Genomic DNA, 14,899 nt, shown 5'->3' with positions numbered 1-14,899 from the left:
TTTATCCATGTACACCCATGCACAGATGTGTATATGCACACGTGTGTATATCCATGTACACCAGCACACACCCATGGTGGCCCTCCATATCCGTGCATTCCACATCTGAGGATTCAACCAACTGTGGATTGAAAATATATTTTTTTTAATTCCATAAAGTTTCAAAAAGCAAAACTTGAATTGGCCATGTGCCAGCCACTATTTACATGGAATTTACATTGTATTTACAACTATTTATGTAGCATTTTTCTTGTTATTAGGTATGATAAGTAACCTGAGATAAAGCATACAGGAGGCTGTGCATAGGTTATGTGCAAGCATTACACCATTTTATATAAGGGTCCTCAACATCCGCAGGTTTGGTATCTGAGGCGGTCCTGGAACCGATCCCCCACGGGTACTGAAGGACGACCATGCCTCTGGGAACCCATGTGTATTCATGTGCATCCGTGTACATCTGCACACCTGTGTATACCTGTGCACACCTGTGTGTATCCGTATACATCTGCGTATACCTGTGCACACCTGTGCTCCTTTAGCAGGATTGGCCAGCGGGGCCGTCCAGGACAGAGGTTCCCGAGGACTCAAGACAGCGAAAGCTGCTTGCAAACCAAGTGTCAGTGTAAATGGTCATTTTTATTTGCGCCTGTTTGGGAACCACAGACACGGTTCACAGGACCAGCCCCTCTGGTTTACAGTCACACTGCCTGGACAGCAGACCCTGGGGCAGCTGGGCTCTGGGCCACCCTGCCAGCTCCCCTGGAGATGCCTGCGCGCACCCCAAAATGCCCCCTTCACTCCTCCCACAAGGAAGGCAGTGACGTGGGTTTTCCCCGAGACGTGCTGCTACAGACAGTGGTGAGCGGGGTCCAAGCACACGTGGCCCGCCTGTGGACACGGCCCAGTCCTGTCCTGGGCCGGCCCAACCCCTCCATGCAGCCTGTGGACTCTGTCCTGGCGGGGGCCACGTGTGGCCTTTTGCCTCCGAGGGCTTCTGCCTCTGTGTCCTGCAAAGGTGAACCGGGCGCCTTGGTGCCAAGCTCAGCAGGAGGCAGGTCTGACCCAGGACTTGAGGCAGCCTGGGTTTGGGCCCAGTTGGGTCCCCGGACATGCTGCTGGGCAGAGCTGGTCAGGCTTTGGAGTCAGGGAGGGAGCGCCCGGTGTGAGGTCTGGGCCCAGGGACCCGGTGCTGGTTTATGGACCCCTCAAAGCTCTCCCAGTAGTCCGGGCTGGGCCAGGCTCTGTGCCGGTGGGACCTCAGGGGACACGGGAAGCCAGCGTGGGACAGAGGAGCGCAGACGGGCCCACGTGGCGGGGCTGGCTGCACACAGCAGCAGCAGCAGGAACCCCAGGGGTGTGCGGGGGGGTTGAGCTGGGAAGCTTGCAGCCAGGGGAGTTGCTGCCAGAGGCTGAGAGAAGGTGGTCTCCCCTGGCACCGCGCGTGGCCCAAGAGAGGGCCGGCCAGCTGGAGAGAGGGCAGGAGGGAGGCCCCAGCGCCTCCTCGCGGCTGCCCTGCAGACAGGCCTGGCGTTGGCGCCACGAGGCTTTCTGGGCAGGAAACGGAGCCACCAGTACATGCCCGGGCAGTTGGGGGCCCCACTCGGCACCCGGGAGGCCTCCCCAGGCAGAAGGTTCCAAGTTGGCCTCTTGCCTAAACGGGCCGGGTCCACCCCCTGGTCTGATTCGGGCCAAGAGGGCAGCACAGGCACCGAGGCTCTGGGGGAGAGGTGGGAGGGAGGAAGAGTCTGGGCACCAGGCTGTCTTAAACTTTTTAAAAAATACACTCTTTGGCTTCTTTTTATTTCTGGAGGATTACATGAAACGTGAACCGTACGGGAAAGTGTCCCAGCCAGGTCACCGCCCTGGGCGCCAGCAGAGGCTCCCTGCCCGGGCCGGGGGCGCGTCCGCTCCCCTGCCCGCCGCCTGGCTCTTCTCCGGCCCTCTGTCCGTGCGTCCATCTGTCCATGGAGCCAGCAGAGGCCCTACTTGGAGGAGGAGGTCATGAAGCTGTTCTCAATGCAGAGGACGATGAAGGCGTTGTAGCAGCCCGCCGCTTTCTGCTCCAGCAGCCGGCCCGCCAGCAGCGAGGAGGCCTGGCCCGTGGCCGCCCTGGCCTCAGTCCGCCACGTCTCGCAGTAGCTCTCCGTCAGCCGGCGCCCACTGGGGTCCGAGCCGTGCCACAAGCTCTTCTGGGGCCTGCAAGAGGCACCGGCCGTCAGTCTCACCGGGGGCCACCCCCGCCCCACGCTGGAGGCCACCCCAGGCAGGACGGGGCGTCTCCCAAAGGCGGAGGCTTGGCGGGATGCGGGGGCCGCTGGGAGGGCAGGGACTCGGGTGGCCGGGAGTCAGGCCAACCTTGTCCTGGGCGCTCGGCCTCCCAGATCACACCCCATCCTGCTGCTGCTTTTGGGGGCACAGCCTGGCCAGCAGCGCCCGGTGACCTCGAGGGCTGACCCTTCGGGGCCGGGGTGGACCTGGCTTCGAGTGCCCATGCTTCGTAAGGGCCATCTCGGTGTGGCCTCCTCGCTGGGAATGAGGCGCAGGCCTGGGGTTCTGGCCTCGGACCAGCCCCTGGGCCGGTGGAGCCCACAGCCCTGCCCGAGGCTCCCACACGGCCCTGGGCGGTGCTCCTCGGTGAAGGCAGGGACACGGGCTCGTCCTAGACCCTGAGCCCCCGAGCGGTGGGGAACAGGGCCTCACACCTGCAAGCAAGGGCACGACGGGCATGAAGCCGACCTGAGGGCAAACTAGCGACTTGTGCCAGCGTGTCAGGTAGACACGTGTGTTCTCCGACCCGGAAATTCCAGGTTGAGGAATTTACAGGAGTAATTTGCTGTGATGTTTATGTGACAGACAGAGGGGACTGGAGTCTGTCTCCCCAGCAGGAAGTTGGGGGCACTTGCCCGGGGAAGCAGGCCAGGTGAGGGTGCTTCAGGTAACACCGCAAACGACGCTCTCTACTCTTCCTCCTGTGCTTCTGGATTTGGGGGGGTTTAAGCCGCGAGCGTGTTCCAGGATTGGGTCAGCCTGGAGGCTCAGAGCCGGGAGCGCCGCCCCTTTGCTCAGGGCTCTCGGATCCAGAGAGGCCCCGAGCTGCAGCGCCCACACAGCGGACCTACCAGGCGGGGTGCCCCGAGCTGCTGCGCCCACACAGCGGACCTACCAGGCAGGGTGCTGTAGGACGTCTCTGCCATCGAAAGAGAAGATGCGGGCACCGGCCTTCAGCTGGCCCTCGGAGCCCGAGAACAAGGCCTCCCAGCTGGGAGACAGCACCTCATCCTGCGGGGGGAAGCGGGGTCACCCTGCCTCTGGTCACCTCGTGCCAGAGGGCCGAGCGGCCCAGGGGTCTCAGCAACGCCCACGCCCGCCCAAGGGTGGGCTGGCCCCAGGCCTCCCGCCCTCTCCCAGGAACGCAGGGCACCCGCCCCCAGCCCTGGACCCGGGGCCAGAGTGAGTCCACCGCCTTTGGTCCCGAGGAACACGGGCGCTCGGCGCATCCAGAAAGCACGTGGCTCTGTTCGCGGAAGGGGCCGCGCGACACATCCCCGTGAAGAGCACCGGGGCAGGGACGCCCCGCCCTGGGCTGACACCCGCGTGGCGAGGGGACCAGGCCACCTCCGGAAGCTGGTGACGCGCCAGCGCGCCTGGCGGGCGGGCGCAGGGGTCGGGGGCCACGTGGGGGCTCCACGGGGTGCCCGGTGGTCCTCAGGGGCGAGACCCGCCCAGCGCCCACCCGACGCCCAGGCCCGGCCCAGGTTGGGGCGCGCACGCACTCTGAGGTTGACGATGGGCAGGGCGGCGCGGTCTGCGCGGCGCACGATGCTGTAGAGGTCCTGCAGCCGCGAGGAGAGGAAGGCGCGGAAGGTGCCCGCCAGCCCCGCGGCGCGCGCCTGCTGGAAGCACTGGAAGTCGGCGCCGCGGATACCGCGAAGGCCCCCCGACTGCGGGCTGTTGAGCGCCACCAGGTGGAGCTGCGGGTGGAGCCGCGTGTCAGCCCCGACGGCCCGGGTCTCCGCGCCCCGCCCCCCGGCCCCGGCGGGTCTCGGGATGCGAGCGGGGTGGACCCCGGGGCAGCGGCGGGGAGAGGGGGCGGGGGGAGGGGACTTGGGGGTAGGGGATGGGGAGGGCGGGTCCCAGACCCAGCACCAGCACCCTCCCTGGCTGCTCTGGGCTCTGGACTCTCCTTCCCCAGCGCTGCCCGGGGTGGTCACTCACCACCGGCTGGAAGTCGTGGTGAGTGTGGGCGGGTGAGGCCGTGGGGGTTGCCGGCCGGAGGTGCGCGTAGGCGCCGGGGTGTGGGGCCCCGGGGTAGGGCTGGGCGTGTGTCAAGCGCGGGGGGCCGGCCAGGATGTCGTCAGCCCGCCAGGACCGCGCTGTGGGGGGCGGGGGCTCCCGGCGGGGGTACGGGTTGCCCTCGTGCAGCTGCACCACGGGGGGCTGCAAAGCGGCCACCTCGTTGTCCTGCAGGCGGAGAGGCAGACAGCGCCGTGGGGCCGGGCCTCCTGCACCCGCGGGTCCCGCTGCCCGGCCCTGCACGCCCTTCGTCTGCACCCGGCTGTGCTCTTGGGCCAGCGACGCTGGACTGGAGGTGGCGAGCTGGATCCAGGGACGCCCGGCGTATCAGGCCAGAGTCGGCCTGGTGACACCTCAGTCGGGCTGGGTGGCCCTCTGCTCAAGCCCCCGGGTCCATCACCCTCAGGAGCCAGCTCCTCCCCGTGGCCCTGGGCACCCTTGGGTCGACCACCTCCCCCTGACCTCCCCCTGCTGCAGCCGTGGTACCAGCAGCCCCTTAAGCCTCTGCCCAGTTCCTACCTCCGGCGGTGACCTCGACCTCCAAATGCCAGCCCCTGTGCCCCACCCACTTCCCAATTCCATCCCTTTCCCACAGCACCCAGCACCTTCGGACACCCGTTACCTGTATACCTGTTACCTGGTACCTATTACCTGGTAGTAACGTCTAATGCAATCATAAGTTATAGAATGAATTCATGTATCTAGCTGAGATGTTTGTATTTATATAATTATATGCTCTTGCCTAGTCACCTACTGCCCTTACTGCCCGTCTCCCCACCATGATGTCGCCTCCGCGGGGCGGGGGCTTTGCCTGCTTCAGGCACAGCTGTGCTCGCGCCTAGAACAGCGCCCGGGACTAGGTGCTGCGTGAGAGAAGGGACCCCCCGAGCCTGGCGGTGGGGCAGACCAGCCCACGCTGAACCCGGACACCCGAGACCTAGCACGGAGCCCTGCTCTTGAGCCGTCTGAGAGGCTGTGACTTCTACTCAGAGGAGCACCGCCTGGGGGACGCGACCCCTACTTAGGGAGACTGGAATATCCTGGGCCCCCTCCCGCCTGCCTCCCTCCTTCCTCCTCCCCCCACACCCTGAAGGGTCTGTCCCCGTGCCCAGCCCTCTGCACAAGAGCAGACAGACAAGGACTCAGAGGAGCCCCTCGCCTGGGGAGGGTGATGAGCGCGGTCTGCACACCCCCTCCCCGGCAGGGGGGCCCCACCCAGGCTGCACCCCTGCCCACCGGTCCCCCGAGATGGTCGTGGGAAGAAGGGACGCTCCTTACCGTCCCGCGGGGGAGGGGCGTGCGGGCCTCCAGCTGGAAGAAAACAGGGGGTCACCCCGGGACCTCTGACCCAGCCAGCGCCACTCGCCCCGGCCGCCCCCCACACCGGTGAAGGCTGGCATGGCTGCGTCCCAGTGCCCCCCACCCGGTGCCTGGCGCACAATAAGCACATCTGTTAGTTTAAAAACTGAGAGTCACTTCTCTGTGAACCTGAAACTGCCATAGAGCAGCTTCTAATAAAGAGAGAAGTGGAGGGAAGCGGGTGAGGATGGAGAACCGCTGGCCGCATGCCCGCGGGCCCCGCCCGGCTGGTCCTTGCCGCTCGCCAGGCGCCGGGGCCCCCTGCAACGCAGGTCCTCCGCCTCCCATCTTCTCTGTACCCTTCGCCCCAAGAGCGAAGCGGGAAGGCGCCCCACCACGTGCAGGGATCGCCCTGTCCAGAACTCACCAGAACCTTCCGGAACCCGTTCCGGACCCGGACGTACAGCTCCTCCCTGTCGGCCACATAGACGAGCCAGCCCTCTGGCACTTCGGGCACCTGGTCCAGCAGGGTCTGGTACGTGGCCCAGACCCTCACCTGCTGGAAGCCCAGCCCAATGGGGTCCCCTGCGCACAGGGGACCTCTGGGCTCATGGGGAGGGTTGGGGGCTGCGACAGTCTGAAGACCTACGTGGCCGCCTCCTTGCCAGGCTGGCCCCATGAGCGCCACGGGGAGACCTCAGCCCCCAAGTGCCTGGGCCACCGCAGCCTCTGCACAGCAGACCCGCCCTCAGGGACCTTCTCAATGCCCCTCCTTCGTCCTCCTCCCCTGCCCATCTCAGACCCCAGCCACACCTGGGTCCCCCACTTCTGCTTTGGAAACCTTGTCTCAGGGCTCTTGGCACTGGGGTACCCACCCACACGCCTCCAAAGGGAAGGGCAGCCGGGCAGTGAGGGTCCGACAGGTCAGGAACAGGGCGGTGCTTACCCCTGAGGAGGTGCCCATGGATCCGGGCGGTCCTGGGGGCCCAGGTGGGCCTGGGGGGCCAGGAACACTGATAGCTACAAGAGAGAAGCCAGAGGTGGGAACAGTGGCCCTTCCTGGACGAGGCTGGAGCCCAGGGCCCACTCTCCACCCGACTTACTCTGCCTGTAAGGGCCAGGAAAGGATGGGGGTCCCGGGGGCCCTGGAGGTCCGGGGGGCCCAGGAGGCCCCTGGTGTCCCTCGTAGCCGATGCCAGGGGGTCCCTGAGGTCCAGGAGGGCCAGGCTGGCCCTGGATGCTCTCTCCCTTGGGCCCCTAGCGTGGAAGGCAAAACACAGGGCGCTGTCACCTATGTCCCCAGGCTAGGGACGAGCAAGCTTGAAGGTCCTGGCTGCATCTGCCACAAGCCCCTGCAGGGAGCACGGGCCACGACCCCCTGCAGGGAGCATGACCCCCAAGCCCCCGTCCCCACACTGCCCACGCGGGGCCTGGGAAACCCAGCCTTCCCATCCCATGTGCCCCCCACTGGGACGGGACCCTGGGACGTAGACGAGGACAGCTGCCCACAGAGGTGCAGCCTCAGGGGCCCCCACCCCTCCTCCACTCCCGGACGGAAGCTGGGGCCCACGGTCCCCCAGACGCTTTCAGGACAGAGGGTCTCCCTGAGGGGGTTTGGTGGAGAACAGCGCCAGCAGGAGAATGGAGGAGCCCCCAGGTCAGGTGCCCAATCCGGGAGGGCAGCCACTATGCACCCACCAGGCTCCCCACGTGGGTGCCCTGCGCTCGGGCAAGGAGCTGGGAGGCGGACGCTCGGGGCCCAGCCCGCAGGGTGGACCTGCCCTTGGCTCCTGGCCCCAGGGACCCCGGGGACGCGAGCTCTGGCACAGGATGGGCCTGGGCCTGTGTGTGGTACCCACAGGCGTCTGGGGTCAGACTCACCGGAATCCCAGGGTAGCCTGGCGGGCCGGGGGGGCCAGGCATGCTGGAGCTGAAGAACCCGCCGCCCCCGGGCTCGCCCCTTTCTCCTTTCTGCCCGGCGGCCCCTTGGTCACCCTTCTCCCCCTGTGGATGGAAAAGCTTGTCGGGACAGCCCCATTCCCGGTGCCGTGTGGGGACGGGTGGGCGCCGACCCCCAGAGGCCCACGGTGAAGCTTCTGTGGCCTAGGCCTGGCCAGCCCGACAGGAAGGGGCTCGGCCTCCCAGCTTCCCACTGCGTCAACCGAATTCCCGAAAAACGGAGCCAGGGGTGCGCGTCCTGGGTGCCCTCTGGGGGCCCGTGTGGGGGGCAGTGTGATGACCCGGGGTCACCCACCTTCATCTCAGCGCCCAGGTGCAGGAGGTCGAACGGGAACTGCCCTACGGGGGGGAGAGTTTGGGAGGTCCTCAGTGAGACGCTGTCTTCCTGCCTGGTCCACCCGTCCCCCCGCCCCCGAATTTACCTAAGTCCCCTCTTTCTCTAATTTCTGTATTTCTGTGTAGAGATCCCCTGCATGTTTTGTTACACTTATTCCCAATCACTTGATATTTTTTTGTGTTTTTGTTCATGGTGCCTTTTTCCCTTCAGTTTTTATCACTGACACACAGCGCTGCAGACGGTCAAGGGGGACCGCTAAACGACGGACTTAACGTCTGCTGCGAACTGCACACCATAGGACGTTTAGTTAACAGCTACCACCTCGCAGAGACGCACACACAGGAAAAAACATGGTTTTCCCTCGTGACGAGAGCTGTTCTCTCTTCGCACCTTCAAGGACAATGGGCAGGGGTGTCGGCTACAGCTGCGTGCCCCCGGATGCAGTGTCCTGTAACTGGACGTTGGTACCTTCGACCCCCTTCATCCCCCACCCTGCATCCCTCTGGCAACCAACCTGATCTTTTTCTAAACGGTGCCTTTTAAAGATTTCATTTAGTCTATGACTGGCCATCGATTTTTGTGAACTGCCCCTGTGACTTTGGTAAATTTACTCATTAATTCTGACGGTTTATCTGCACATCCCTTTGGGTTGTTGACATTCACAAAGGTGTCCTCTGTGAAAACAGCAGGTTTGTTTCTTCCAGAGTCACACCCTGCGTTTGTTTCTCTTCCCTGCCCCGCACCCTGGCTGGGCCCCGCGCCGGCAGCAATGACCGGCCGCCCCCATGGCCCCGACCCGCCACTGCAGATGGCGGAGAGAGGGTGCCCGCTCTTTGCAGAGCACGGAGACGCCATCTTCAACGTCTCTTGCTGTCTCTTGCCTTCATCAGTCCCTCGAGGGGAGTATTATTAGTCTTCTCAAAGAACTAACATCTGACTTCTTTGCTTTCTTGATGCTTCCTGTTATGTACATTTTTTTTTTTTTTTCCATTCACTGCATCTCCCATCTGCTCTCTGGGAGTTAAATCTATTTGTTCTCTAACTTCCTGAGCTGGATGCTTGAAGCGCAGGCTACTTAAGGCTGTGACCTTGTAGACAAGGAGCTGACAAGACCCTCGCTCCTTCTGGGTGGGAAAGCGACCTTGGCTTACCCTTCTCCCGTGGCCTTTCCCCTGGAAACCTGATAAAGGTGGGGGTCAGACCCCCAGGGTGAAGTGATGCCTGCTGAGTGAACCGTGGGCCCAGGGGGCTGGGGGAGCCCCTGATCTGGGCTCCACCAGGGCTGCTCCGGGAAACCCACGCCCACCCAGGGCCACCCGGCTCATGTTCATGGCCCGGAGCTCCTGTCCTGGGTCCTTCCTCAGAGCGGGGTGACCCCACTACCACCGCGGGCCACGGAGTGAGAGCTGAGAATCCCAACCCTGGCCCTGGCTGCACCCTTGCCCCTCAGACACAGCCTTGTCCTTCAGCTCCAGGGTTTCCAGTTCCCACCGTGGCCTCCCCTCCCCGCAGGCGCCCTGCTCGGTGGGCCCGTCCCGGTTGTGTCTTCGATGCTCCCTTGAGGGCAGACAGGCCTGAGGGACTTGCTGTGTGCCCGGCGTGAGCCTGTGGCCTGCCATGTTGGTGCTGGGACTGGGGGCCAGGTTGTCACCTGCCGTTCATATCTTCCACCTCCCAACTGACCCGGTCTTTTGTCTGCTGCTTCCCTCGCTTACAGATTTCCCCCTGTACTGAGTGACTTGTGTGTTTTTCCTTTTAGTTCTGTCAAGTTTTGCTTTTCGTATCTTGAAGCTATGTTGTTACCGGCGTAGAAATTTAGAATCGCTGTACTTTCCTGGCGGGTTTACCCCTTTATCATTATGGAGTTAAAAAAAATTTTTGGCAGTATTTCCTCCTTTAAAATACACTTGGTCTGATTTCTCACGAGCACACACACACACGGCTCCCTTCTCACCAGACTACCACCCCTTCCCCCTCAGCTCTCATGTCCTTACACTTGGGGGTGTCTCTCGTAAGCAGCACGGCTCTGGTTCTGTCTCATTGACGATGTTCGTCTTTAAACAGGAGAGTGGACCCGCTCACTGAACATACGCGCCAACAGATCTGAGTTTAATCAATCTTCACCCCGTTTCCCGCTCCTCCACCTGTTCCGAGTTCCTCTTCTCTCCCTCCCTGCCATCTTCGGGTCGGGTTTTTCCTGTGCTGTTCTTCCTTCCTGCTCGGTTATCAGGGGCACGTTCCCTCCTGTTCTCGGCTGGTCCCTGAGGTGACAGGTGCGTCCTTCACTTGGGTCTGATGTAACAGGGTTTCGGCCTCCTCGGGGCCAGGCTGGGGTCTCGGGAATGCGACCTCTCTGTGGCGGGGCCGAGTGGGGACGCGTGGTCTCACCGCCCCCCTGCTGCTCTTCCTCCGTCCCCGTGTCATCAGCACCGCTTCCTTCTCTGCAGCAGCCCTCGCGTCCCCACTGAGGATGGTGTCCTGAGAGGCCTCGCTGCCCACTTCCTCTTCCTGTAGAAGACGACGTCTTTACCGGCTGCAGAATTCTAGGTGAGCAGTTACCTTCTTCCGACCTTTGGGACCCTTGATGGCCTCTGGCTCCTCTCATCCCCGTGAGGAATCAGCCTGTGGCTCGTGTTGACCCTTCGCGTGAAGGGCTCCTTGAACCTTTCCCTGGTTTGGAAGCTCGGCCGTGACGCCTTCTAATGCTCTTCTGCCCCAGCCCCACCCGCGTGTCCTCACCCGCACGCGTCTGACCTCCCTCGGCGTGTCCGACTGCCCAGCACGTCGCCCGGACTCCGGGCTGACCCCTCCCCTCCTTGGCTATGTCCCGTCTGCCTGAAGTCGCACAGAATCCTCACGTCCAGGGGCTGCGGGTTTTCAGTCCCAGAACTACACCCGACTCTTGCCCGCGGGCTCCAGCTCTGTGCTGCCATCTCCTCTTCTCCACGTCTGGGTATCACCGTCACGGTCAAGGCCAAGCCTGGAAACTCCTGTAGTGCTGGCTGGTCGCTTGCCCGCTTGGGAATCCCAGGCCCTCAACGAGCTCACCTTCCTCAAGGGGAGGGTTTGCTTCTGCTTCTGGCAGCTCGTAGGGAAACCCCGAGCTTACGCAGACTCTGGCAGTGCCAGGGGGTCCAGCTCTCCTGGCTTCTGCCTGGCCTGTGCCCGGCATCACGCTTGTTCTCCTGCTTCATCGGCTGCAGAAGCAGGATTCAGCAGGGGATTCTCGCCATCCCAGGGGACATCCGAGGTGCCAGGAGTTCATCCCCCGGACAATCCGGGCCGATGAGGCCCCCGCGATGCGCTGGAGGTGCCGGGTCTCCCCTGGGAGGTGCACACTGGGGCCCAGCCCTGCTCCTCAGTGAGTGGGGGGCTGGGACATCCTACCTGGCCACCACCTCAGGCCCCTGTCCTTTTAGCCCCCAGCCCTGCCCCGAGGCCGCGGGGCCAGCCAGGCGTCCCTTCAGAGCCCCCTGAGCCCCGAGGGCTTCCTTCCTCCGGGAGCCGGGTGGGCGGGTGACCACACACAGCCCAAGGCCCCCAGAGCACTCTCACCTGGTGGCCCGGGTGGGCCCACTTCTCCTTTGTCACCTTTCGGTCCGGAAGGCCCCTGGTTCCCTGGAGGGACAGAGACCCCAGTGCCTGTTACTAAACATGTGACAGAGGCGCCTGGGACAGGCCCCCCTGCCCACGCATGGCCCAACCCTGGTGGGCACTGTGTGCACTGCAGGCCTGGACCAGGGAGGGGGCAGCGTGTGAACCCAGGGACAGTCAGAGCAAGAGCTCGTGACCGGCGGAAGTGCCCGGTGGTCGCGCCCCAGGGGCTGCAGCCTCTGCTCCCAGAGGCCACGCCACTCCTGCAGGGAGGGCCTCGAACAAACAGCAGGCTTGGACGAGGAGCTGGAGCTGGACAGTGGGTGGCCAGTGGGTGGCCGCTCGGTGCCCACTCCCATCCACGGCTGGGCCGCCTGGAAGGCCATGCTGGGAGGACCCAGCAGCCCAGCAAAGGGGGCCGTGATCAACTGGGACTGGGGGGCCTGGATCATCCAGCACCCCTGTGAGGGCCGCCCACACCCTGCTCTGAGCTGTGGCTGGAGGGGTGACCTGCCCTCCCCGAGGCCCCAGGCCCCTCACCTGGCAATCCCGGGGGTCCAGGGCGGCCAGACTCCACAAACGCCTGCGAAGAACAGGCCAAAGATGGCCGTTGAGAGACGCTCTGGAAATTGAGGCCACCACCTGCCCAAGGGTCTGCGAGGCCACAGCCCCAAGCACCCCTGCCCCCCAAGACAGAGAAGCAGGGAGGGGGAGGGGGAGGGAGAGGACACAGGATTTGGAGTCGGGGGCCCCGGTCACGACATGACTGCCCCAGGTGGTCACTTCATGTCACTGAGCCTTGTGAGGTAGGGGGTGTTCACCCCCCAGGACCCCAGGGCTCGTGCTCAGGAGCCCAGATCCAGAGAGCCCTCCCCCAACCTCACTTCCCCTGGGGGCTTGTCTTCTAACCAGCGGCCCACCAGGTGCGGCCTACAAGGCAGGTGGTCCTGGGTCCCACCACCGCGCCCTTCCCAGAAGCCCCCCCCCCCCGCCAGGGTCTCAGAGGCCGTGGTTCCGGCTGCCCTGCCTGGGGTTCAGCCCTCCCCGGGTCAGCGGAGGGGAAAGGAAGCCAGTGCAGGGAAGAGTGTGGGGACGCAGTGCGAACAGCAGGTGTCGCAGTGACTTACGTTGCTGTCATAGACAGGAGTCCCGGGAAGGCCCGGGGGCCCTGGGGGCCCAGGTGGGCCGGGCGGACCCTGCGTGGGGGAAGAGAAAGCCTGGTCAGTCAACACTGGCCAGCGACACTGTCCAGAACAGCAGATGTGGGCAGGAGCAGTTCTGAGAATCATGGTGAAGTCAGAAAACATCAGATGGACAATGCGTCCAGTTTACTCTGTGGTCGTGGGTTCCCTGAGGACAGAGCTGCCCCCTTCCCGTTCCCAGACCGGAGTCCTGCTCAAATCCTCCCACGGGAGACGTGCGGGTGGCGTCTGGGCCGGACACGACCTCGGACACGGCTCGTGTTGTTACTAACTGCCAGCTGGGTGAAGGTCGGCTCCGTTCGTTCACCCGCTCGCAGGAAAAGGACAAACGGCCGATTCAGGCAGTGTCAGAAGAGCCGTTCTGAAAATAGCGGCTCGCTCACCAAAGGGCTGGCCTGAGTGATGACAGTGCCTGGGGACAGGGTCCCGGGACCTCACGGCCACCTGCTCTCGGGCCCCTGGGCCCCTTCGCCCCGACCCTGCGGCCGAGGAGAGAGGCTGGCAGCGGAACAGAGGCGCAAGCTCAGGCCCACGAGGAAGCCGGACGCGCTGGACGCCCTGACCGGGGCACGCGCACAGCGGCGGGCGCTCCGCCTCTACAACTCAGAACCGCGGGGGGAATTCGAGAGCCCCCCGTCCTCCTCGACGGAAGTGGCCCGGTCCACCTCCATCTCAGAACTCTGCAAGACGCCGCCTCGTGTTCTGAGTTTTCATGAAACCACTGCAAGGAGGAGGGAGCCCGAATGAAGACACGGAGTGACGGAAAAACCGGAAGAGCCGCAGCCTGAGCCACTGCCCTCAGGACCCCGCGTCGCGCGGCCAGGCCAGGTGGGACGGGGTCCAGGAGAAAAGGCACTGGGTGCAGCCGGCGGGCCCACTGGGTGCCCAGCGGGGTCAGAGGTGAGTCCTGCATCTCGATGGCACCGTTTCAGGTAGAGGTGACGACAGGGCCTCACCCGGGGACTTTACCGAACCCTCGGCTCACGAGGCGGCAGCAACTGCAGCGTGAAGGCGGTCGGAGCGAGAGCCCCACGGGCCAGAGGCGCCCACCCCAGAGCCCACGTGGCCTACAGGCCCTTCTGAGGAAACCACACCAGAGCACTGTCCGGTGGCCTTGGCGCGTGTGTGTGCGTGTGTGTGCGCACACGTGTGTTTGTGTGCATGGGGGTCTGCGTGTCCGAGGGCCACGAGGCTGCTCAGAAGCCTCCCGCAGGTGAGCTCTGGGACCTGAGCCGCTGCGGCCAGGCCTCCTACCCCCGCCCGCCCCGCAGGACACTCACCCTCGCGCTGAATCCCACGCTGGCATCTCCCGGCTCCCCCTTCTCCCCTTTCAGTCCGTTCATCCCGGGGCGCCCCTGGGGCAGAGCACAGTGGGTGGCAGCTGTGAGGGCTGGCCCAGCAGCTCCTGTCCCCACCCAGGGCCTCCTCGGGGTGCCCGTCCCACTGCGGCCCAAGCTGCCCGCGAGCCAGGCTGGAGAGAGCCACGCTCTGGCGGGGGGTCCCCAGGAGGAGGACAGCAGAGAGACTGCAGCCCACTCCCCTCCGGGCCCATCGTCCCCGTGGGCCTGGGCTGCTGTCCACACCCGGCACGAGACCTGAACACTCACCGGCCGTCCAGGGAAGCCAATCTCTCCCTTGTGCCCGGGCCGCCCGTAGGGACCCTGTGGGAGGAGCCAGGTTTTAGGTGAGCCGTGACCGGCCCCCCGCCCCGCGATCTCCCTCCCGACACCTGCCCCCGCATTTAGAGGCGCAGCTGGGATAGAAGCTGGGCTGCCACGCCCGCCCAGCGGCCAGGCAAGCAACGGTGCCCTCCGCAGCACGCGCATGTGCGCTGTGGGGAAGCCTGGGTCTACTCACCGGGGGTCCTCGGAAGCCAGGCTCACCCTGAACAGAAAACCAGAAGGCACCGTTAGGTGGCCGTAGGTCACGCCCCCCAGCGGGCAGCCCCCGAGGGGTCCCTGTGTCCACCTGGATGCCCCTGGCGGCGCCCGAGGCACTGACAACACCCAGGAAGAGAAGGAAACAGCAGCAGGGAGAAAGCTCTGGACTGGGGTTTGTGTCCCGGGGACCACCCTGGGGGCCCTGAGACCCAGGGGTCGGCCCCGCAGCGCCTGGGCTGGAGGGGTCTGTGGGCCCCGACCTCAGCTGTGACACACGGTGGGGCCGGCAGAGTTCTCTCTGCCCCGCGGTCCCTCGGCCCATCCACCGACAATCC

The 14,899-nt window shown here is 64.5% G+C and overlaps 1 protein-coding gene across 6 annotated transcripts in view; it reads right to left on the bottom strand.

The window, feature by feature from the left end:
• Window positions 1–1,762: 1,762 nt before the first annotated feature.
• COL18A1 (collagen type XVIII alpha 1 chain) overlaps window positions 1,763–14,899 on the bottom strand; it is a 94,023-nt gene continuing 80,886 nt past the window's right edge. For 4 of the 6 annotated variants that reach the window (XM_057546192.1, XM_057546188.1, XM_057546190.1 and 1 more), the window contains 16 exons: window positions 14,542–14,568; window positions 14,292–14,345; window positions 13,965–14,039; window positions 12,610–12,678; window positions 12,023–12,065; window positions 11,444–11,506; window positions 7,847–7,890; window positions 7,474–7,596; window positions 6,696–6,849; window positions 6,539–6,612; window positions 6,020–6,151; window positions 5,572–5,604; window positions 4,216–4,461; window positions 3,774–3,971; window positions 3,164–3,279; window positions 1,763–2,196 (listed from right to left, as the gene is read on the bottom strand). In XM_057546192.1, the coding sequence (XP_057402175.1) occupies window positions 1,983–2,196; window positions 3,164–3,279; window positions 3,774–3,971; window positions 4,216–4,461; window positions 5,572–5,604; window positions 6,020–6,151; window positions 6,539–6,612; window positions 6,696–6,849; window positions 7,474–7,596; window positions 7,847–7,890; window positions 11,444–11,506; window positions 12,023–12,065; window positions 12,610–12,678; window positions 13,965–14,039; window positions 14,292–14,345; window positions 14,542–14,568 (1,665 nt within the window). In that variant the 3' untranslated portion in view covers window positions 1,763–1,982. The remainder of the gene's footprint in view (window positions 2,197–3,163; window positions 3,280–3,773; window positions 3,972–4,215; window positions 4,462–5,571; window positions 5,605–6,019; window positions 6,152–6,538; window positions 6,613–6,695; window positions 6,850–7,473; window positions 7,597–7,846; window positions 7,891–11,443; window positions 11,507–12,022; window positions 12,066–12,609; window positions 12,679–13,964; window positions 14,040–14,291; window positions 14,346–14,541; window positions 14,569–14,899) is intronic. The other 2 variants (XM_057546186.1, XM_057546189.1) reach the window with 1 other exon arrangement.

This window comes from Balaenoptera acutorostrata, chromosome 4 (assembly GCF_949987535.1).
Source record: "Balaenoptera acutorostrata chromosome 4, mBalAcu1.1, whole genome shotgun sequence".
Taxonomy (NCBI): Eukaryota; Metazoa; Chordata; class Mammalia; order Artiodactyla; family Balaenopteridae; genus Balaenoptera; species Balaenoptera acutorostrata.
This window is presented reverse-complemented; position numbering and strand designations above follow the sequence as displayed.